This window comes from Saimiri boliviensis, chromosome 5, assembly GCF_048565385.1.
Source record: "Saimiri boliviensis isolate mSaiBol1 chromosome 5, mSaiBol1.pri, whole genome shotgun sequence".
NCBI classification, from domain to species: Eukaryota; Metazoa; Chordata; class Mammalia; order Primates; family Cebidae; genus Saimiri; species Saimiri boliviensis.
In genome coordinates this window covers 14514900-14540411 of record NC_133453.1, presented here as the reverse complement: position 1 = coordinate 14540411, position 25512 = coordinate 14514900, and the positions used below count along the sequence as shown (strand labels likewise).

General features: G+C 38.7%; 1 protein-coding gene across 4 annotated transcripts in view; it reads left to right on the top strand.

Annotated features, from left to right (window-relative positions):
• Nucleotides 1-25512, top strand: part of RHBDD1 (rhomboid domain containing 1) — a 162844-nt gene that overhangs the window by 7511 nt on the left and 129821 nt on the right. For 3 of the 4 annotated variants that reach the window (XM_003925463.4, XM_074398945.1, XM_010336233.3), the window contains 2 exons: nucleotides 22668-23191; nucleotides 24952-25084. In XM_003925463.4, coding sequence (XP_003925512.1) covers nucleotides 22759-23191; nucleotides 24952-25084 — 566 coding nt within the window. In that variant the 5' untranslated portion in view covers nucleotides 22668-22758. Of the gene's footprint in view, nucleotides 1-19900; nucleotides 20312-22667; nucleotides 23192-24951; nucleotides 25085-25512 lie in introns of those variants that run through there. The other variant, XM_074398946.1, reaches the window with a different exon arrangement.

Genomic DNA, 25512 nt, shown 5'->3' with positions numbered 1-25512 from the left:
GCTAGATTTAGTTTGCCAGTATTTTATTGAGGATTTTTGCATTGATATCAAGGATATTGGCCTGAAGTTTTTTTTGTTGTTGTTGTATTTCTGCCAAGTTTTGGTATCAGGATAATGCTGGCTTCATAGAAGGAGTTAGGGAGGAGTACTTCCTTTCAATTGTTTGGAATAGTTTCAGTAGAAATTGTAACTGCTGTTCTTTGTACCTTGGTAGAATTCAACTGTGAATCCGTCTGGTCCTGGACTTTCTTTGGTTGGCAGCTATTTGTTACTATTTCAATTTCAGAACTCATTACTAGTCTATTCAGGGATTCAGTTTCTTCCTGGTTCAGTCTTGGGAGGGTGTATCAATCCAGGAATTTAGCCATTTTCTCTAGATTTTCTAGTTTATGTGCATAAAGGTTAGTAGCTAAGTGAGCTCTTAGGGTTTGGGCAGATTTGGTAGATGTGGAAAACTCTTCAAAGTCATGCTCTGAGAACCAGCTCCAAAAGTTGTTGGTCACATAGTTTCTCAGCACAAGTTTTAAATTCCAGAGGGAGAGTTATTATTCCAACTTTGGTCACTATCACCTGGGATCAGTATTAGAAATGCCACCCTTGATTAATAGCTACCCCACCCCTACCCAAAGACCACATCCAATGATAGTGGGAGACAGATTCTTGTTAGTGTTGATGCTGTGCAGGCAAAAAGTCCTAAGCTGTTACCTATCACCTAATAATTTGTGGACATCCCGTGTGGTTTGTGGTAACATAACATGTATTTGAAGCATGGCATGCTTTCCCCCCTTTTCACTGGTTATTGTGCAGGGACAACTTGAGTTACATAAATAATTCACAAACAGTTCTTATACAGAGATTAATTTAAATCAGAGCAGGTAGTGGTGGTAGCTCTGATTTTTTCATTGACGTTAGGTAGACAAAGAAATAGTGCAGAGTAAACCTGAGAATGAAACCACTTAAATCTTCTTGAAGGAGCAATCATGGGATGCTGGCATTGCCGTTCCCTGCATGCCTCCTGGTTTAAAAGCCTAGGTCTGAAGGGCTGTCAGTTGGAGAACTTTAATGAGCCCTCATTACACTAAACTTTGTGGTTTCTGAGAGAAGAAGCTGGTTTATGATTGATACTGGAAATCATAAATGGTGATGGGTCAGAATTGGAGTTGGCACTAATTTACCTAGCAGTGGGGCAAAATTTAAGATCATATACAAAATCTAGTAGTTTCATTTTTTAGCTGTTATTTTTTATGTATAAATATAGTCTAATCATTTCTGTTAATACTATATAACACTTTTAAAAGGTGGAGAAAGAATTTTGCCAACTGACACTTTTTTTTTTTTCCCTAAAATGGAGGCTCATTAAATTCTCAAATTTCAGAGAATATTGACAGAGATCTTGATTTGAGGTTTTACATAAAATTTATTTTAATGAAAAAATAATATCTGCTTTCAGGTTTCTTCTCAGTATTTGTTATACTTTAAAAAAATGTATGTGTAATTTAATCATATGATGCAGTTTTAAAAAAATGTAGGGTCACAGAAAGTCTTGGAAAATGCTAATTAGTTACTATGTTATCAAAAACAGCTTAAAACTATTTTAAGCCTAAATTTATTTGTTTATATGGGCAAAACCACTGTCATGTAACAATTTGTGATTTTGTATGTGTGTGTACACACACACACACACACTCACACTCCCATTTAATCCTCATGAAACCAAATGAGCCTATGTTACCTTCTTTTACAAGTGAGACTCTGAAGGTTAACTTTCCTAATGGCACATGGCTGGTGTATGGTAGAACCAAGGACCATACCTTTAACTGCTGTCCTTTACCGCATATGTTAATATTGCTACCCCATATATAATTTTGACAAAAAGCACTGGGACATTTCTTTTCCCCCAAAGCCCATCTCTTTACTCTCAGTTCCCTGACACCTGCTTTATGCTCTGAAACTGTTAAAATGTGTTGTATTATCCATCATCTTGTGCTTCTGTTTGCTGTGAATGTGGCAACAGCTCCTGTATTGCAGCATTGTGCCCTGTGAAGCTGCTTGTCCTTTATGTCTTAGAGCAGGCTGACAGCCTTTCATGTGGAGTTCAAGATTGCTTTCCATTTAACAAAGCTCAGTGTTGCTTTCTAGGTGAAAAATAATTAAATGCTTTTAAAGATATATTTGATTAACAGGAAGCTGATCTGTGTAAATTAATTATAACTGTAATGATGTCATAGCCTTGTCTTTTGTTATTAACCAGGTAATTGACCAGAAGTTTAGAAGCTTATTGTAACTGACAGTTAGTAGTTTGACCTTGTATGCTGTCTGGAGGTGAAACATGCACAATGAATGTAAATGCAGTTTGTTCATTGAGCTGCATGTGTTGTCAGAACATCTGATCTTGGGTTCTTGTTTTTATTCTTCTGTTACCTCTTTGTTGAAATTGGTGGTCAGGATGATATACTCATAGTGAATACTATACTTATTTCTTTTACTGAAAGCATCTGGCCAAGCACAAATGTTGCTTGTGTCCTTGGATAATTATAATCAGACATGAAACCTTGGCACATTTAAGACATTTAGGGCATACAGTCAAGTAAACAAATGCCAAAATTAAATTAATCTTCTTTTTAAAGTCTGTATGAAGGAGAGTAAAGCAACTTTGATAGAGAAATCAGAAAAGGAAAAACAGAAGCATAGTTGATAGCGAATTTATCCCCTCTCATTCTAATTTGTCTAAGAAAATAAAACCATGTGATATTTTGAATATTTGAATAGTGAGAACTTCTAACTTTGGTATTTTTGATTAAAGAATGGAAGTGTAGTCCAGGCATGGTGGCTTGTACTTTGGTAATTGCAGCACTTTGGGAGGCCAAGGTGGGTGGATTACCTGAGGTCAGGAGTTCAAGACCAGCCTGGCCAACATGGTGAAACCCTATCCCTACTAAAACTACAAAAATTAGGTAGGCGTGGTGGTGAGTGCCTGTAGTCCCAGCTACTTGGGAGGCTGAAGCAGGAGAATCGCTTGAACCTGTGAGGCAGAGGTTGCAGTGAGCTGAGATTGCGCTATTGCACTCTAGCCTGGGCAACAAGAGCAAAACTCCTTCTCAAAAAAAGAATGGAAATGTAAGAGTAATCATGGAGAACATGGAGTAGAAGTGGGATAATAATGTTTGACAACCAGCCATTATTAAATGTTTAAAAAATATGTAAGTACTATGTATGCAAGTAAATACGGCATTTTACCTTCAAAAGTCCTGACCTTTGCTTGTGGAAGTAGTTCTCAGGATTGTAGCTTATGAATTTTTGTCAAGTAGTGGAAGGAGGGTTATATGAAATTGGATAGAAAGTTGCAACTGCACATGTGGATAGTTCTAGCTCATAATGTACTCCGTGAGCTGGGGAACTGATAGATGTTTGAAATGTATAAAATTGCTCGTTTTGTTAATTTCTGTGCAGTTTGCTTCAGCTGGTTGCAGTTTTCTGCATGCATCAAATGTGGAATTTGTACTTTGCTCAAATTATTCCTTAATATACAACCTGCATTTGAGCAATTTTTTTCATTTCAAAACAAGCATTATAGCAGAGCAGAATGGAGCATACTAATTACTTCTACTTCCCTAAACATTATTGTATTCTATGTCTCTGTGGTAATAGCATATCATGCAATTTTCTTCAAATCCCTTTCTTTTATCCACTTTTTATCTTTCAAAGCCTGGCTCGGGTGAGGAGACAGGGAATTCCCTAAGGTCTTCTCTGAATTAGACCAACTTAACATTTTCTGTATTGACATATATTTTTACGTTATTTGCCCATTTCCAAAAAGTATCTGTTTTAGATGACATTAAATTGTAGTAAAGATTGTAGTAAAGAAAGAAAACAACAAACCTTGGAAGTCGTCATCTGTCACAGTAAAAAAAAAGTTGGACAAACTGAAAATCAAATACTTTTCTTAGGTCCATCAGGTAATTGAGGTCACAAGTCAAATCACCACCCTGAAATCAGGAGAAAGACTAATATAAAAAAATCAGCCAAGATCAACTTACTGGAAGCCACTAAAGGCAGTAACTAGTAGGGACACTTAAATGGTAATTTTGATGAGTTGCTGGAGTCTGAGTATAGACTAGCTTGAGAATTAAGAACTCTTTTCTGTAGGCAAACCAGACCACAATTTCATATTAAGGACAGTCTCGGGAGTGAGATTATTTTTATTAAAATCCCTGCTTATCTATGAAATGGTTAATAGCAATATCTATTTTATGAAGTTTAGAGATTGAATAGGGTAATTATATAAAGTTTGAGAGCAGTGCTACTACAGATTAGCTAGAAATGTGGTTGTATGTCACTTTGGCTGGTGGTTTGACTTTTCCTTTTGTATTTTAGAATAACTATAAATCAGTAGCAAAATGGGATTTCTTTTTCAGTCATTAAAAAAATAGCTGTGATTTATTGAATGATTACTGCATGCCTGGCATTCTAAGAATTTCAGTGCTTGAAGTTACTTAGTTTGTTTAAGAACTTTAGGATCATATTTAGCTATTATTATTACTCCATTTTACATGGTGGGAAACTGAGGCTTAGATTAAGTGACATGGGCAAGGCCACATAGCTCTTAATGCTAAAGCCAGTCAGTAGGACCAATTTAGGTTCAAGAGTGTGTGCTCTCAAACTCCAAGGTATAAGGAAGACACACCATTTGTAAGAGATGATGAAGGTTCCCTGGTGATACCCTGTTGACACCAGTGGAACGAACCTATGTGCAGGAAGCATTTGGGAGGTTAGTGAGCACTGGCATGGGCACGGAGCCTGTCAGGAGGGAGGCAGGTCAGGAGCTGGCTTTGAGGATTGGGAAGGAATTGAATGGGCTGATCTCTATCAGGTGTGTGTCTCAGGCTAGGGTGTGATGGTAGCGTTGCTCTCAGGCTCTGCTCACATCATCTTGCCCTTTTAAGGGACATTCCAGCAGGCTTTTAGCCTCCAGATTCTACATTTCTTTGACCAAGTGCTTTCTCTGGCCCCTGATGTCCTCTTTGCCTTCTCTGGCAATGCAGAAATGCCAGAGATTCAGGGCAGACTCCCTTGCCCTGTGGGTATAGCACTGAGGCATAGCTGTATCTGTACTAGCTTTCAGAGTTCCCCAGTGAGATTAAGCTCTGGTTATTCACAGTGACAGCTCTTTTGAGAATATGTATATATATGTATGTTTACTCTCTGTCTCTCTTTCTCTCTCCGTGTGTGTGTGTGTGTGTGTGTGTGTGTGTGTGTATTAATTTTTTTATTTTTTACATTTTATCATCCCTGTCTTACTTCCCTACTCCTCAGTCAGTGTATTGGTCACCTCTCAAATGACTTTCACAGGGACCCTTGTCTCAGAGTCTGCTTCTTGGGGAAGACTAGACTAAGACAGTAATGCACAATAATAATATCAACAACAAAGAGCTGCATTTGTTAAGAGCATGCTAAATGAATCTCTACTGACCTGTTTTACAGATTGGGAAACAAGACGTGGGTTCATGAGGTAATTTGCTCAAGGTAACTAACACAATAAATAGACTAGCCAAGTAGTCTTGAGTCAAGAATGGTTTGATTTTAGTCAGCCATCTTAACCACCTCTTGGCACTGAGCAAACACCTAAAGACAAACATGATTTGACTGGGAAAGTAGTCGTAGGAGTGTAATAGAAAATAAGGTTAAGTACTCAGTGTTTTAAGTTTAATTTCTGTGGTTTCAGAGAAGTCTTTTAGCAAGGGTTCTCTATCCTGCCATTACAACAGTGTACAAAGGGTTTCATTCTTTTAAAATTGCTTGGGATGGATTTAAGAAATTAGAATAACCCTAGTTAATCTGGAGTTTTGAATTTGTTTTTCTCAGTTGGGAAAATACAGAGAGCAGCAAAACCTCCCTGCCCTTCTAAGGTGGTGTCATCCTGCTCTTGAATGTGGACATGCAGGATCCTAGGTGGGGTCTATAGGGAAGATGACCTTACACTATCCCCCTTTCCAGAAGTTTTAATCCAAAACAGGGTGATTTTTAAGAGGCTCTGTGCCCATGCATGATTTTCTGAGGTCCCTTATAGATTCCAGTGAGATTTTGTGAAATCCACCCAGCAAATGGGCAATAGTAAATGGATAAAAGTGTTTGTGTGCATAAAAGGACTCCTATCTGCTACAGAATCTTCTATGAGACTTCTTTGGTGACCATGAGAAAAGGAAAGCTGAGGTAGTTCGGTGCAGCTCTTACGTGTGTTTTTCTAAATCTACATCCTTAATCACCCAAGGGGGTTGAAGCATTGTCTCCCCTCTGCTTATGTTCAGGAAATAAAGCAACTTAACCCCTTTGAAAAAAGTTACAATAAGTGTGCCCTATGCCTTTTTTTAAAAAAATCTTTTTTTCTGAGCCTAATAACTCTGCCTCACCTGTGGAAGATGGTCAGTATGTTATTTGTTTTGGGTCCCAGTGATGACCTTGTTAACATTTAGCCTCTTCCAGGAAGGAAGAAGCTAAACTTTTTTCCATCAGGGAGAATTGATAAATTCCTCTCCGTTTCTCTCTCTGTGTTTCCATGTCTCTTTCTCCGTCTATGTCTCTACATTTGAGGCGGGGTGTCTTGTGGGTTCCAAACACATATCCCCAAATGCAGAAACTTAGATGGAGAAAGATTTTCAATCTTAAGACTAGCATTAGACTTTCTGAACTCTGTGTGTGGCAGAGCAACTTGATGATCCAACTGAGCCTAAATAAACCAGTTGTTCAGGAGGTTGATGACCTTGGGTATCTGAGACCACAAAATTAGGAGACGAGTCAGGATAAGAAGAACCAGGATAGCTGGCAAAAGTAGAGGTGGAAGCATCACCTCTCTGGGGAATAGGCCCTCCAGTTATTTTCTATTGTGTTAGCTTTTTTTAACCTCAAGTTTCCAAATTGCCTGGGGATCCCCTGCACCTTGCTCACCACTACCAAAGTTTCATCTTTTCCGCTCACTTTGACAAAAGTCCCTAGTCCCTTGGAATGAATGAACTGTGACTCTTATGCCTCCACTCTGCAATTTAGTTAAAGTGACACGTGAGCCTTTTTGCTGTTGTTGAAAGTAGTTTAGAGCATTTCATAAATTTGCAGTTCCCTTCCTCAGCCTTTTGCCTTTACCTGAAACCAACACATATTTAGTTCCTTTGGACTTTTTACCCTCAGCAGCCAGTCTTCAGTGTAGGAAAGCTGGGTGTTTGTTGTGGCAGTGCTGGCGGCTTTTGTTGGCTTGTTTTATCTTTTAGTACTTCAGCTGGTCTCTCCTCTTCCTCAGTGGCAAGGCCAGTGCAGTTGCTGAAGTCTTCTGTTTCGCCATGTGTACTTTCTACCCTGCCATATTTCCTCTTCAGTGAAATTGATCTCACCTTTCCATAAACACCCTGAATCAATCTTACTGCTGCTGGAATTTCATTGAATCCCTAGGATTGAACTGATATCAAGTCCTGACTTGACAGTTTCTTTTGGTGATTCTATTTATTGCCTTGGACATGCATTTCTGTGGCTTAGAATAGATGGTTTTATCATTTGAAATTACTTTGCCATAGTTAATGTAAACTTCCCTTTTATAGCTGCCACCTTAGTTTTGTCACAATAATTTTTGTGTTTACAAAAATAAATTTTATAAAAATATCGGTGTTCAATGGCTCCAGAAATTCTGGTGACTCTAGAATGCCTAAAGTGATGGTATAAGGATGTGGAGCCTTTGGGAAGTTATTAGATCATGAGAGTGGACCCCTCATGAACTGGATTAGTATGCTTATGAAAGGGACCCCAGAGGCCAGGTGCCTTGGCTCATGCCTTTAATCCCAGCACTCTAGGAGGCCAAGGTAGGTGGATCACCTTAGATCAGGAGTTCATGACCAGCCTGGCCAACCATGGTGAAGCCCCATCTCTACTGAAAATTCAAACAATTAGCCAGGTATGGTGGTAGGCGCCTGAAATCTGAGCTACTCGAGATGCTAAGGCAGGAGAATCACTTGAATTCGGAAGGTGGACGTTAACAGTGAGGTGAGATTGTGCCATTGCCCTCCCGCCTGGGCAACAAAGGCAAAACTCCATCTCAAAACAAAAACAAAAAAGGTGGGGGGACTCCAGAGAGCGGTCTTGCTCTCTTTCTACCATGTGAACATATGACAAAAGCAGTTCACAATCCGTAAGAGGACCCTCACCAGAACCCAACCATTGTGGTACCCTGATGTCACACTTGCAGCCTCCAGAACTGTGAGAAATAAATTTCTGTAGTTTACAATCATCCTGTCTATGATACTTAGTTATAGCAGCCTGAGCTAAGACAATTGCCGAAAACAATATCTAACTCAAAATATATTGTTCTACCTTGTCTCTTTTAGTAAGATCTTATTTTTAAAATTTTATTAATTTTATTTTTAGAGACAGGGTCTCACTCCGTTGCCCGCTATGATAGCTCACCACAGCCTCAAAGTCCTAGGCTCAAACAATCCTCCTGCCTCAGCCTTCTAAGTACGTAGGACTATAGGTGTGTACTACTGTACCTGGCTAACTTTCTAATTTTTTTTTTTTTCTGTAGAGATGAGATCTTGCTGTATTGCCTAGGCTGGTCTTGAATTCCTGGTCTCAAGCAATCTTCCTAAATAGGCCTTACAAAGTACTGGGGTTATAGGTGACAGCCACTGAGCCAAGCCTGCAGATTTTCTTTCTTAAAGGAAAGCCTTTTGATAAATGATAAGTATTGAAATCTTCACACTTGTAATCACTTTTTTCTCATTATTAAATTTTAATTAAAATTTACACTGCATATTACAGATGAGGTTGAGCTAAAATAAAGCATTGTTTTGGTCCCTTTTAGTACTTGTAAAACATTCAAACTTCATCTTATCCTCCAGGAAGCATTTTTGTGAAAGAAAAGTATCTGACATCTCTTCTAAAGGTTCCCAGTTTAGTGACTGAAGTTAAAAAATATTGACCATGAAGCAGAACATTGAACTATTTCCTGGCATGCCTCTAGATCACAGCCTAGAATTTTAGAAGATTTTTCTTTAACTACTTGTAGCCATTTGAGGCATCTGTTACATGCTGTGGAAGTGTAGAATATGGAACTTGGGCTTTCTTGAGTGATGGGCAGGCCAAGCTGCTGGGGCCGCTCACAGGCATAGAGGCCGCCATAAGGGTCACAGCTATGAGTCAGGAAACTACCGGGCTTCACAGTGGAGCAGCACCATCCGGTGGGAAGAGTTGAGTTTGGGTCCTTATACTCTAGCTTCTGGGCATCATCAGTTTGGTTTCTTTATCGGTGTAATAAAAAAAGTGGAATTTCTGTCTGTTGTAGTTTAACACGAAAACTGCTGGGAGCACTTTTGCTAAATTGGGCACAAGATGTATGGGATGGGTGTGAAATTCACTTTGGTCACCTCTGGTGGTGAGAGAGTCCATGTGACTGCCCATCTGTGGGAATGGCCTTGCTTATTAAGCACCTTGGACAGAGAAAGTGAAGGCATGAAATTTCAGCATTTCCAGAAAGTCTGACGGGCCGGAGCTCCGTGGACATACATCTCACGGGGGCAACTCTACAGAGTATGCTTTAGAATGGGCAGCTGGACAGTTAAGTGATTTTCTTGGCAAGTCGTGGGTAGACCAGCTAGTAGATAAGGTAGAACTAATTTTGTGTGCACAGGATTGTGAGAATTAAGTGAAATGAAGCAAATTATGTATGATTACTTTTAAACTATAATTGCATAGAAGTTGTTAGGAGTTATGGAAATATTGTAAGGCATTGATTTCTGGAACAAATAGCTTGAAGTTGATCAGATGATGTTGATAAAGATTTAATATCTACTAATACTCATATAGTTCTTACTAGGTTTCAAGAAATATTCTAAGTGTTTTAATTGTATGACTCATCAACAACTCTATGAGGTGGTCCTCATTATTGCTTAGTGTCTGTTTTATAAATGAGGAGGCTGAGGTAGAGATTGATTAAGAACTTACCTAAGGGCCGGGCATGGTGGCTCACACCTCTAATTCCAGCACTTTGAGATGCCAAGGCAGTTGGATCGTCCAAAGTTAGGAGTTCCAGACCACTCTGGCCAACATGGTAAAACCCTGTCTCTACTAAAAAATACAGAAATTAGCTGGGCATGGTGGTATGCACCGGTAATCCCAGCTACTCAGGAGGCTGAGGCAGGAGAATTGCTTGAACCCGGGATGTGGAGGTTGCAGTGAGCCAAGATTGCACCACTGCATACCAGCCTGGATGACAGAGTGAGATTTATTTTCAAACATACAAAAAAAAAAAAAAAAAAAAAAAGAGAGAGCGAGAGAAAGAACTTACCTAAGGTCGTGTAGTTCCCAAGCATTAAGTCAGGATTTGAACCAAGTCATTTGATTCCAGCGTCCATTCCATTAATTATGACACTATTCATCATTTTTTTCTACTTAAAGATATTTTTTTCCATTTAGTGTTTTAACCATGATTATAGAAAGCCATTGGGTGGATTGTGGGAGGGGCATAGCATGATGAAATTGGATTCTAAGCAAATTGAGTCAGGTCCTGTGTAAGTAGAGTAGGGGAAGCGTATAAGGTGATAAAAGCCCGATTTCTGTTGAGATCTTTGAGCATATAACACATGCTCTTATTAATGGCTTATCTCTCTGGAACATTCTTCTTATGTCTGTTTAGTGGTCTTAAATCCTAATTCCTCAAAGGTCATGTATTTTACCTATACATGCCCTCCGCATGGGTGGGATTGATAGTGAAGGTAGGCTATTACAAAGGACAACTGGAAATTATCCCACTAAGGGATCAGAAATTTGTGTTCATATTAATCTGGGAAGATGGTATATGAAGAAATAAAGGAAGGAGGAGCTTTTATGTCTTAAGAACTCTAGGTTTGAGCCTGGGTATGGTGGTTCACACCTGTGATCTCAATATTTTGGAAGGCCAAAGCAAAGGGTTGCTTGAAACAAGGAACTCAAGACCAGCCTGGACAACACAGCAAGACCCCGTCTCTACAAAAAATAAAAATAAAAAATAGCTGGGTGTGGTGACACTTGTTTGTAGTCCCAGCTACTCGCGAGGCTGTGGTGGGAGGATCACTTGAGCCCAGGAATTCAAGGCTGCTGTGAGCTATGATTGCACCACTGCACTCCAGCCTGGCAGCAGAATGAGATCCTGTCTCTAAAAAACAAAAAACCTTCTAGATTTGATAAAGTCAAAAAGATATCACCAGTTGTCATTAGAGAGATAGTCTAATGGTGTGTCAAGCTGGGTGAGACAGTTTCTTAATACGGTTATAACAATAAAGTGTATGAAGTTGGAGAACTGTTGTATTAAAGGTCTTAGTAGCCTTCAAAAGGAGAAAATGCTCTCAGTTCCCAGTTTCTTCTGGAATAAAGTCTAAGTTATAGATATTTGCATGAATAGATATTGGAATATAATTACTGAGAGAGTGTCACAGTAGTCATAATGACTAGATTCCCATTACCTTCCTAATATAATTTGATTCTAGTTTTCATTTTTTATTCATGAAGTCAGTTTTTATTCATTTGATTGTCTTCATTTCTTTGTATCTCTGCCATTAATGTGAAGGAAGAAAACAGAGATCCCTACTCTAAAACCCTCTGATTTTATCATTAATATAGCTCTGGAAGCCATTTAACAGATTTAGATGGCCAGAAAAAAATATTTTTGTGCAACTAGTCAAGTAATTATGCTGTCTAACCAAGGTTCCACACTATACCCCCTGGACTGCCTATTTACTAATCGACTGAGGTAGAATATGCATTTGGGTAAATTGAACATGGTGTAATTATGTGAAGCCATACCATCTGCTATTACATTAAATATTTAAATTTTAAATTTTAAAAGCACAATTTACATGTTATTCAAACAACTATGTTTTGCATATAGCAAAGCTTTTTGAAATACATTCATGTATTTGAAAAGAGAAAACAGATTACTTTTCAAGTATTCAGTTAATAAATTCTTGCTTTCCACTAAATGCAAATGTATGTTATACCATTTTCAATGGTATGTTATTTTCAATAACATCTTGAAAATCTGCATTTCGTAATTGGATTCTCTTGGAACCTAAGGAAGCTAAAGCTTTTAAGAAAAAATTATGCTAAGAAGTTTTACTGGAAAAGCAAATAATTTGTTATTGTGTTGGACGAAAAAGTTCTCAGTTTTTGGCTCTGCAATAATGGTAATAAGTGGAGCAAACAGTTTCGTAAGTTTAGACTAGAAAAGCTATGAATGAACAAGATTCCTGAGAGAGTTACAGGGGTGGGAAGAAAAGCTCGAGTTCAGTTTATCTCTAGAGAAAGTTGACTGTGATGAAACAAAATAAGGGAAAAAAAAGGCTTCTAGTGTTTGTGTATATTTTAACCAAGTTAATGTGCTATTTGTGATGCACTAATTTGCTGTCTACCTCTTGTAATTAAAACAGAGGAAGTTTTTATGTTTAGTATAGATAATTTGCCATTTTCATAGCATTTTTGCTTTGTTTGCAGTAATAAAACACACTAACCCTGTTTTTTTCCTAAATAATTGTACAGAATTTGCAGTCAAATATGTTGACCTAAGCAATAATCTTGCCATCGAAGTACATTTGCATTCCCTTCTGGCATATTATAGCATAGGGGGATGGTGGGGCTGCAGTTTTAGTGGTTTAACCAGGACAGGTTTTTTTGTGGTTTCACCTTTCTTTCTGAATATTTCTCTTGACCTGAGCTTGTTAAATAATTTTCTTTAGAAAGAGAGAGGGAGAGAGAGAGTGAGTGTGCGTGTGTGTGTGTGTGTTTGTGTGTGTGTGTGTTTGGGTATATGTGTGCTTCTCTGTGTGCCTGTGAGCATGTATGTTTATATTGTATTTGAAGCAATGAAAATCGAAGCATTTTCTCAGTATCATGAGTCATTATGGAATGAAAATCAGCATTACTTCACATCCACTAGGATGGCAGCAGTAAAAAAGATGGATAAGTACAAGTATTGTTGAGGATGTGGTGAAACTGGAACCCTTGTACACTGCTGAAGGGAATGTAAATTGTGTAGAAATTCAGAAAACAATTTGGCATTTACACAGAAAATTAAACATAGAGTCACTGTATGAACCAGCAATTTCACTCTTAGGTATGTACCCCAGAGAACTGAAAACGTATATTCATAAAAAATTGTACATGACATAACATTAGGAGAAATACCTAATGTAGGTGGTTGGGGGGATGGAGGCAGCAAACCACCATGGCTTGTGTATACCTATGTAACAATCCTGCAAGATCTGCACATGTACCCTAGAACTTGAATTAAAAACAGTTGTACATGAATGTTTATAGCAGCATTATTTATTATAGCCAGAAAGGAAAAACAACTGAAATGCCCATCAGCTGATGAATGGATGAACAAAATATGGTATGTTCACACAATGAAATATTATTTGACCATTAAAAGAAACAAGTTATCAATACTTGCTACAACATGGATGAACTATGAAAGCATTATGCTAATGGGAAGAAGCCAAATACAAAGGGCTACATATTGTGTGACTTCATTTATATGAAATGTCCAGAATAGGCAAATTCATAGGGACAGAAAGTATGAATAGATTGTTGCCAGGCACTAGATGGGGAGTGACTGACTGCTAATGGGTATGGTGTCTTTTTGAGGTCATGAAAATTCTAGAATTAGATATGCCCAACCTTGTGAATATACTGAAAAACATTGAATTGTATTCTTTAAGGTTGAATTTTATGATACGTGAGTTATATTTCAGCTTTTAAAATATGAATGCTAAATCCCATTTATGCCTAGTGTTCCATTATTGGAACACTAAGCTTGTGGGAGTTATTTATATCTTGCTCAAGGTCATTGCCAAGGTCTGATTTTTCACACAAAACAATTTGCAGCCTCCAGCATAAATGGACTACGCATTTGGAAGATCAGGTATTAGCAAAGTACTGAGTGTGAGTGATAAGAGGCCTCTGATAAATACTTGCCAAATGGCTTAAACAAACCTAAATTTTCCCTTATTTATTAGAGCATATACTTCAAATATTCGAAACTGTTAAATGAAACTTATCAATGGCTTGAAAGTAGTGCTAATGACACAGCATTAATCTATCTCAGTTATATAGTGACAGACTTCTTGAGTCTTAAAGGGGAAAAAAAAAACCATACAATTTAAGAAGATTTTAGGGGATAATTTTGGAATTTGTTATACTTTTAGTAACATGGAAGTCTCAATCTTCTGAACAGCATTTGATTACTCCTATTAAAACTTTGAAGTTCCTGTCTTTCTTGTGAAATTAATTTGGTTAGTAGCAGACACCAAATTGGTAGTAGAATTTATAACTGGCATATATTCTTGCAATTTAATGGTCTCAATTCTTATTGAACATTTAAATCTGGAAATTGAGATATATACTGCCTTATTAAATGATAATGATGAAAGATTTTCTGCTTTGTAAGTAGAATTGAAAATCACTGTAATTAGTTTATTTTCCCTTCTTACTCCTTTCTCTCCCCCTTGAGACACGTTGGTTTCCCAAGTTATGAATTCAGTTTCTTTTGTTTGTTCTAGCAGCTTAGTCTTTCTTATAACATACCTGTTAAATTTTTAATTTCTCATTAAAAGTAAATATGGCTAATTTTCCTATCAATATTTCAAGAAATCTTCCATTTCTCTCTGCCACAGCCTTGATATAGTACTGTCTAGTCTATATTATTACATATTAAAATGCGATTTTTTTGTCAAATAGCTCTGGCAAAGCAACTTATCAGTACATTTTTAAATGAATAAGAGATTTATTTCTATAATGTTGAGATTAACGTTATAAATACTGTTGTGGACCTAAAAATGCTAAGTGGAATAATATGTATAGTGCTACGGGAAAAGTTGTTACAGTTGCAGGAAAAATACTTAAAGATGAACATATCATAGGTATTCAGACCTTCTTAATCAGTTTTGTTTATCATATAATGTGGATACATTAAAAATATACTAATCTTGGGTCACTTGAGAAATACAGTTGGCTCTCCATATCCATGGATTCTGTATCTATGAATTCAACCAACTACAGATTGAAAATATTTGGGAGGGGAGGGATGGGAAATGGATGATTGCATTGGTATTGAACACGTACACACTTTTTTTCTTGTCATTATTACATAACAATACAATAAAACAATTATTTGTATAGAATTTACATTGTATTAGATATTATAAGTTACCTAGAGATTATCTGAAGTATATGAGAGGGTGTGCATAGTTTATATGTTTTATATAAGGGACTTGAGCATCCACTGATTTTGGTATTTGTTGGATGGAGTTCCTGGAACCAATCTTCCATGGATACCCAGGGACGAGTACATTTACTTAAGTGTGGACCATATGCCAGTCACTGTGTATTCGTAGTGATCCTATGGTGGCTTTGGGCATTGTTGGTGATCAAAGTGGATAAGGTTATTCCTGCCCTCAGCCATTTATACTGTAATCCCAGAGCTACTGATATGGGAGGCCCATGCTACTGGATCATAGTGACTGATGGAGAGGCCAGCTTGAGATGAGACCATAGTGGTGGGCAGGGGAACTGGTGATACAAGCATACAATTATGGGAAAGAGTTTGGACTTATTCTTGCTGCGATGGCAAGCCATCAAAGGCTTACTTCCGGGGAGTCCAACTTCAGTTTTATACAAGGTTACTCTAAGCAGTGGTGGAAATAGTTAGTGGGTATCAGAGGAGAAGCAAGGAAGTCAGTTGGTTGGATTTTATAGTAATTAGGCAAGTTATGATGGTGATCCAGACTAGAGCAGTGGCCCTGGAGCTAGAAAGAAGTAGATCGATAAAAACTGTTTAGAAGAATTAATAAAATTTGACGGATAGGATTTGGGGGTAGCAGGGTGAGAAGGTTAAGGTCGAAGGACATGTCAAGGATCTTTCTATGACTTACGACGAAGGACATGTCAAGGATCTTTCTATGACTTACGACTTTGACTTGAACACCTGGATAGATGGAGATCCTGTATCCTGAGGTGGTGAGCATGAGAGGAGGAGCTGATTTGGAAGGGACAGTTCAGTGTTCAGTTTGGGGCATGCTAAGTCTGGCGGGAGGGTGTGTTTGTAAGGTAAGGGAGCACAGGGACTGCCCTTTTTTAAACTCTGGTAACTGGCTTGTGGTCTGGATGCAGGTTAGAATACATAAACCACTTCCAAAACCCAGCATATTTTACAGGTCTTCAGTTGACAGATAAGTTGCTATAATTGATGTTGCCTCTGTGGTCTTTCAGATAGTGCAGCACTCTAAAAATTTCTGTGAGTATTATCTGGTGGGCAAGACATTAACAATATTCATTTTATAGTCATTGCTGTCTTCTTGTGGTCTTTCTTCCTTGGTGTTCCTAGAACTGTGCCTCCCTGGGCCACATGATCAGGTTACAGATTTGATCTTTACATGAATCAGTTGAATTTTCTAAGTTGTCTTGTGACAGGCTGCATCCCTCGCCTTGGATGGCTGACTTGGTAACTGATTAGGAAGGAAACTACTCTACAGTTGTTATGAACTAGGACTGATTTGTCTTTGCTACTTAAAACCCAAAACGTATGTTCTACCTACACTGGCACGCTAAGTGGCCTTTGTTTACAAAGGTTGAGCCCCAAAGATATGCACTATCACATTGGCTGTGGTTATATCTCCTTTCACATTAAGTATGCATTCATTGAGAAGTCAAGCCACACAATTTTACTTCTCTTTTGATTTCCTGTGGACACTGTTTTTATTTCCTTCATCAAATAGAAGTCAGCCATTTAGGGGCTGGGAATATAAGTGTTTTGTTATTTTCTGTGCCTCCAGTGCACTTGGTAGATATTTATCGAATGATGAATGAAATGACACTTGGTAAATATTTATTAAATAGATGAGTGAAAGGAGGAATGGCTGAACCATCGTTCTATAAGAAAGGATAATTCAGTTTTTAGAAAGCAAGACATCAGGCAGACTATATTTTCCTCTAAGATTATGTTCCTGAAAACTGCTGAGAAATTAAAGCTGAAAAATAGAAATGTGGGAATCATCCTGATAAAAAGAATTATAAAAATCATCAAAGTGGAAGCCCTTGAGTGTGTGCAGGAGAGAGTAGGGATAGAGCAGAAGTGAACAGCAGAGAAATGAGTTGGAAGGAGAAGGGAAGCCTCAGGAAAACAAGGCGTCCCAGGAAGCAGGAGCAGTAAACAGCGGAGAGCTGGGAGGTGCGAAGGGATCCAGACAGAAAGACAACTTTGCCTTTGGCCAGAAGTAACTTAGGAAAGTGTGATCAGAGCCTGGGACACAGTGTGAAGTAAGACTGGGAATTCTGTTCTTTTATCTATATTCTTCATCACTAACGATTCTAATTGAGGGGCAGCTTTTTCTGAAGCAAAGATGTAATTAGTTTTGAATTTCTGCCACATAGAGCCCAGTGTCATAACACGCTGTTGGTAATGGTATTGAATGGTTTATTTTGTGATTTATTTTAAGCGGATGATTTATTGATCTGATCAAGGCCAGTTTTTTCATTGTTCCTATGAAAGGTAATAATGTTTGATATGTATAATATACATATTTACGTGTGTGCACACACATGCATGCACACATATTGATAAATTTAGGAGAATTGCAAAAAAGTCACAGTAGGTAGAGAGTTGAACATTGACTTGAGTTCTAATGTGAAAAATATAAATGTTAGTAGAGACCAGGTTTCACCATGTTGGTTAGGCTGGTCTCGAACTCCTGACGTCAGGTGATCCGTCTGCCTCAGCCTCCCAAAGTGCTGGGATTACAGATGTGAACCACTGGCCTGGCCTCATGTTGAAATCTGATACCCAGTATTGGAAATAGAGTATAATGGGAGGTGTTTGGCTAAATAAGATTTATCCAAAGTTATAGAATCCATATGGGGGCATAGGAATACCTTTGAGTCTTTTAGGATGTTACCATTTGCAAAGGAATTAATTCTCACATAAGTGAGTTTACTTTATAGAAATGAAAATAGTAGCTACTGTTTATTCTACCTGTTTTATTCCAAGCATGTTACAGTAATCCTGGGAAGGAGGTTTAATGATTCTTAGTTTAAAGCAAAGAAATTGAAGTTCAGAAAGTTTAAGTGATTTGCTCTAGGTCACAGAGCTAGAAAATTAGGGAATCCTGTGTCCCCTTTTCACTTTAAAGCTCATGCATTGTCCAGTGTGCAGTCCAAGTTAGAATCCTTGGGGTATAGGAGTGAGTTACCTGTTTGGTTGGGGCCAAGTAATCTCCATAGAGGAAACAGAAACCATTAGATGAGAACTTTTTCAACATTTTGCCCCTAATCTATTTAATATCCACAGATACACCTAATTTTTTTTTTCTGTTAAGAGGAAAAGAGAGATCCAAGATGGCTGATCACTAACAGCTCGGGATTGTAGCTCCCACTGAAAGCGCAAAGAATGAGAGGATGCCACACCTTCACATGAATTCTTCTTGCTCACGCACCAGGAGATTCCCAGCGGAGGAGCCCCACGGGTCGCCAGCGCGACTCTTGTGACCGGCGAGGCGGTTTTGCCGGCGCCTTGGAGCGACGGTTCTTGGTGCAGAGTCGGAAAAGCACCATTAATCTTAACGCCGCTGATTTGGTCAGTGCAGTGGGTTGCTCAGATTTCGGCGCTGAGAATCAGTAAGTTGGACGTCCACTCAGAAACCTAATTACAAAGACGGTGAATTCAAAGACCACAGATGGATAAATTTATAACGAAGGGAGGAAAACGGCCAAAAAAGGCTGAGAATGCCCAAGATCAGAACGCCTCTCCCTCAGCGGGGGATCACAGTTCCTCATCAGCAACGGAACAAGGCTTGATGGAGAACGAGTGTGTTCCAATTACAGAAGCAGGCTTCAAAATGTGGATAATGAGAAACTTCTGTGAATTAAAAGAACTTGTTTTAAACCAATCTAAAGCAACTAAGAACTTTGAAAAAAGATTTGACGAAATGTTAACAAGAATACACAATTTAGAGAGGAATATAAGTGAATTGATGGAGCTGAAAAACACAATAGGAGAACTTCGTGAAGTATGCACAAGTTTTAACAGCCGAATTGATCAAGCAGAAGAAAGGATATCAGAGGTCGAAGACCAACTCAATGAAATAAAACAAGAAGACAAGATTAGAGAAAAAAGGATACAAAGGAACGAGCAAAGTCTCCAAGAAATATGGGACTATGTGAAAAGACCTAATCTACACTTGATAGGTGTACCTGAATGTGACGAAGAGAATGAATCCAAGCTGGAAAATACGCTTCAGGACATTATTCAGGAAAATTTTCCCAGCCTAGTAAGGCAGGATAATATTCAACTCCAGGTAATACAGAGAACACCACAGAGATATTCCTCAAGAAGAGCAACTCCAAGGCACATAATCGTCAGATTCACCAGGGTTGAAATGAAGGAGAAAATACTAAGGGCAGCCAGAGAGAAAGGTCAGGTTACCCACAAAGGGAAGCCTATCAGACTTACAGCAGATCTCTCAGCAGAAACCCTACAAGCCAGAAGAGAGTGGGGGCCAATATTCAACATCCTTAAAGAAAAGAACTTTCAACCCAGAATTTCACATCCAGCCAAACTAACCTTCACATGTGAAGGAAAAATAAAGTTTTTTGTGAATAAGCAAGCACTCAGAGATTTCATCACCACCAGGCCTGCTTTACAAGAGCTTCTGAAAGAACCACTACACATATGAAAGGAACAAACAGTATCAGCCTTTCTAAAAAAATTATCAAAAAGAGCATCAATATAATGAAGAATTTACATCAACTAATGGACAAAATAGCCAGCTAATGGCAGTATTAAACTCACATATATTATTATTAATTCTAAATTTAAATTGACTAAATCCCCCAATCCAAAGACAGGCAGTTTGAATAAAAAACTAAAACCCATCAGTATGCTGCATCCAGATCCATCTCACATTCGAGGATACACAAAGACTCCAAACAAGGGATGGAGAAAGATTTACCAACCAAACAGCTAAAATAAATAAATAAAAAGCAGAAGTTACAATTAAGCAACAAAGATCAAAAGAAGCAAAGAAGGACATTATCTAATGATAAAAGGATCAATGCAACAACAAGAAGAGCTAAAGATCCTAAATATATACGCACCCAATACAGGAATACGCAGACATACAAGACTTATAAAGAGACTTAGACTCCCACATAATAATAGTGGGAGACTTCAACATTAATATTAGACAGATCAATGAGACAGAAAATTAACAACGATATTCAGGACTTGAACTCAGATCTGGAACAAGTAAATGTAATTAACATTTATAGAACTCTGCACTTTAAATATACAAAATATACACTCTTATCAGTACCACATCATATCAACTTAGAAGTTTAAAAGAAATCTTGGTTGGCTCCTTGCTATTCTCTTCCCTCATTTTCTTTCATGTCTCCATTATTAAGGACAATTATAGGCATACCCATATTTAGACTGCATTCTAGCCCGGGCAATAAAGCAATACCCCCATCCTCTCTCCTTCTTCCTCTTTCTCTTTCTTCCTCTTCTTTATTCTTAAAAAAAAAAAAAAAAAAAAAAAGAGGAAAAGACTCTTCCTTCTAAGCATTGATTTTTTTTTTAATCTCTTGCATCTTTAGTCTGTCTCTGCCTGCATCTCTTCCATTACTAGCTTCTTTTCATGAGCATAAACCAGTCCCTCCCTGTCTGACTCCATTTAGGATTGCTATAAAGAAATACCTGCTTCTGAGTAATTTTAAAGAAAAGAGGTCTGTTTAGCTCATGGTTCTGCTGGCTATGAAGTTCAAAATTTTAAGCATCTGATGGAAGCATCAGGCCACTTCCACTTGCAATAGAAGAAGGCAAAGGGGAGCTGGCATGTGCAGAGATCATGTGGTGAGAGAGGAAGAAAGGAAGTGGGGAGGTGCCAGTCTCTTTTAACAGTCTCTTTTAACAGCCAGTGCTGGCAGGAACTAATAAGGCTGAGAACACACTCACCCCTGACCTCAGAGAGGGCATTCATCTTTTCATGAGGGATACTCCCCCATGACCCAAACACCTCCCATTAGGCTCTATTTTCAATGCTGGAATCAGATTTCAAAATGAGGCTTGGTGCGGTGACTCACGCCTAGAATTCCAGCACTTAGGGAGACTGAGGCAGACAGATAACCTGAGGTCAGGAGTTCCAGACCAGCCTGACCAACATGGTGAAACTCCATCTCTACTAAAAATACAAAAATTAGCCAAGTATGGTGGCACATACCTGTAATCCCAACTACTCAGGAGTCTGAGGCACAAGAATCACTTGAACCCAGGAGGTAATGGTTGTGATGAGCCAAGATCATGCCACTGCCCTTCAGCCTAGGTGACAGAGCAAAAAAAAAAAAAAAAAAAAAAAAAAAAAAAAAAAAAAAAAAAAAAAAATTCAACATGAGGTTTTGGAGGGATAAACACCTAAACCATAGCAGTCCCAAAGGTAGTAATTCCTATATTAGTAATTGCTGCCTAGCAAACCACTCCAAAGCTCAGTGAAGTAAACCAAGTACAATTGATCTAGCTCACTGTTTTGTGGGTCAGCAAATTAAGACTGGGCTCAGCTGGACTCACTTTTGTACGTGTGGTCAGCTAGACAGCTTCCCTTCTGGGATGGTAACTGGCTAGTGGCCAGGACCATCAGGGTGACCGGAGTCTGTACCTTTCTTAATTACCCAGCAGGCTGGCCTAAACTTGTTCACATGGTTGCTTGAGATGGTTTCAAGAGAGAGAAGCCTACAAATCATCTTGAAGTGTAGGCTGCGAGCTCATGTAGTATCTCTTCCTCCATATCCTGTGAGCCAAAGCGTGTCACAATGCCAGCCCAGGTCCAGCGGGGTGGAGAAGTGGGCTAGTAGGCTGTGGAACTTCTCATTGTCATTAACCCCAGATCACCCTAAGACGGTAGTCAGATCACCACCTCAGGCTGCGTTGTGTGCCTGCGCTCTGGGTTCTCTCTCTTACTCCATTTGGAACATTGTGTGCTGGCTGTTGGTTTATTTCTTGGTAGAAAGTGAGCCTCTTAAAAACAAGGTCTGTCTTTCAATCCAGGATTTGGCTTGTAGGTAACTAAAAGCTTAAGTTGTGAAAATAGAGTTCAGACAGTTGATAATCTGGCAGCATGGAAATTGGGATTGAAGGTAATGTGTGCTTGTGTCTTAAAACTTGTTGATGTTTAAAAACTTGGGAGCAAGCTCATTCCAACATATCAAAATCAAATATTTCTTTAAAAGAAAATGGAGAGGGTAAAGAATCCTGGCCAGGATTCTGAGTAGAAATCATTAAATGCTTGCACCCTGTCTTTATAGGCTTTTCATGAGGTTACATGTTTGTATATAAGGAAGTCAAGTTAATTTCATGACATGTTTGTCAGAGAAAAACATATCTGTCCATTAACTGATTCGTTGGGATTTGGGATAAAATTTCTATTCTAGAATGTAAAATGAAGGAAGGATGTCAGTCAGCACCTTATTTATTACTCTTGAAGATGTTGAACATAAATATTTCTGTTAAAATGAGAAGTAGCATTTACCTCATGGGAATTTATCTTGAAGTGAGTGTGTCTTATCAATGTAATAATTCTTAAAAGATGGTTTTTCACATGTATTTTGTGTTTTAGGTTCAGCTGTCTGTCTATCTCTCCGGATACCTAAAACCTGACCACCTGACCACGTTTTCCCATTGCTGAGCTATTTCCCTGATATCTGGCCATGCAGCGGAGATCAAGAGGGATAAATACCGGACTTATTCTGCTCCTTTCTCAAATCTTCCATGTTGGGATCAATAACATTCCACCTGTCACCCTAGCAACTTTGGCCCTCAACATCTGGTTCTTCTTGAATCCTCTGAAGTCACTGTATAGCTCCTGCCTTAGCGTGGAGAGGTGTTACCAGCAAAATGACTGGCAGCGATTACTGCTGTCTCCCGTTCACCATGCTGATGATTGGCATTTATATTTCAATATGGCATCCATGCTCTGGAAAGGAATACATCTAGAAAAAAGATTGGGAAGTAGATGGTTTGCCTGTGTTATCACCACATTTTCCGTACTTACTGGAGTGGTATACCTGCTCTTGCAATTTGCTGTTGCTGAATTTATGGATGAACCTGACTTCAAAAGGAGCTGTGCTGTAGGTTTCTCAGGTAAGGGAGATGAAATTTTGAGGTTGCATGCATAAAGGAAGCAAGAGAGGTGCGGCTGCTGTAATTTTAGGAAGTGTGGGTCCCTAGTTGGTGAGAGGACCAAATTCTGAGTGGTCAAGGGCTGCTGAGACTTGCATCTTGGAGAAGAGGCTGGAACATAGCAGAGACTAGTTTTTGCATTCTACATTACGCTGCATTATTCACTCTTTGACAGTCTACACTAGGACCTGCTGGGAGGTGGTTTTGTAAACATCATATTGGCAACATGTACCAGCTCCATATGGTAGGGTCACAGAAAGACCCACAGATGTATTTGCAATAGGGAGTTCTCTAAAAAGATGAGTGTGCGCATGAAGCAGACTCAGTGTGCTCTCTCTGGTCACCAACTTGTCTGTACCTGATGAACCACAGCACACTCATGCAACAAGTTACATGAAGCGGATTTAGTGTTTACAGTTAGGCACCAAGGGACAACAAGAGCCTGGGTTTCATTGTGAGCCCATCCTTCTAGGCTCAAAAAGCTGCCCAGGGCTGTTGGGATCTTGACTGTGTGTGCCCCTTACATGAAGATAAGGAACCTCAAAGAGGCAGCCGGGTACAAACCTGGGAATCACATGAATCACTGGGCAAAGCTTTGAAAGACATCCTGTTCAAGGAGAGTACTAGGCTGTTTCAGCCAGCCCCTTTTTATCTCAGGGCGTTGTATTGCCAGCACATTTCCACAGTTATTCTTGTGAACTACAAGCGAGAAAGGAGGGGGAGAACTACATAGGCCCAATGCCACCTGGAGAACTGTCCTGCATATGCCTCCTGATGACTTTGTTAATAAATGCATCACACTCTGCCATGGCATGCTTGCCATGTTGCAGGAGCCATAATGGTCACTCTGTATAACCTTACCTATTTCATTTGTGCAGCAGATCCATGTGGAGATGGGATTGTCTTGATTTTATTTTTTTTATTTTTAATTTTTTTTTTTCTGATCACCTGCTGCCCGTTGAGGGATTGTCTTGATTTTATAGTTGAGGAAACCAAGACCCAGAGAAGTGAGGTTACTACACAAGGCTGCACAGCTAGGAAGTGATAGAGCTGGGATTTGAACCCAGTCTGAATGACGTTAGCTGTGTGATGTGTTGTCTCTCGTCTTTTCCTCACTAGTTATTTTTTACAGATATTTCATGGGACCAAAATTGCCAGCAGGATTTAAACTAGGTATTCTAAATATTAGACTGTGAAGGGGAGGAGAGAAGTAGTTCTGAAACAAGGACATCTAATCCTTCCGTCTGCTTTTCCTGACATCCTTTCCCTTTCCTTCCAAGATGTATCCTTATGCATCTAATTATGGGAGAAGAAAGAATACATGCCCTGCCTTTAACATGTTTTTCCATAGAGGTTAGAAAAATACATATTACTGGTATTTTTTCTTAAGTTAAAATTTAGATAGCTTAACTATTTTATAGCGTAAAATTCACTGGCATTTAATACGATTGCTAGTATTTTATTCACATTTTAGGTGTTAGCGTATTTAGTAGCATACTGAACACCAATACGGACTTCCATATTTAGAAACATCAAAGGAACAACTGCCTTTAACATTGTCTTTTTACTGAATGCAGGGTTGTAAGGAATAGGGTATGTTATAAAGCACAAAGTTGGATGTAATCGAATAATCATTTTTACTTTTAATTAGCTTTCTTTGTAAATGTTGATGCTCCTATATTTGGATTGTTGATATTTGTGTGTTCTTTATTCTTTTTTAGGAGTTTTGTTTGCTTTGAAAGTTCTTAACAACCATTATTGCCCTGGAGGCTTTGTCAACGTTTTGGGCTTTCCCGTACCGAACAGATTTGCTTGTTGGGTCGAACTTGTGGCTATTCATTTATGCTCACCAGGGTAAGTGTTTTCTTTTAGGGAATACAGTTGAAGAACCTGATGTTCCATGGAGAAAACAATTGCAGTAATAATAAGGTAACCAATTGTTTTTCACGGTGAAGTTTATTCTTTATCGACAGAATCAAGCTTAATGGTTTTCATGTCAGACATTTCTGGGTTTGAATCTTGTCAACTATTGGGCTGTATAATTTGGGGTTACTTGTTTTAACTGAGTTGCAGATTCCTCATTTTTTAAGTAGGAGAACCTGCTATACAGATTTGAGGATCAATATTAACCAGCCAATCAGCTAGTTAATTCTGAAAGCAATATTCCAAAGAAGCCCATAGAAACCGCATAACTCTAAAGGTTAAAAAGCTGTAAGGTATGTTGATCTCATGTTTTTAATTCATTTTAGCTGTCAATTGTCTTGGTAATAGAACTTTTTAAA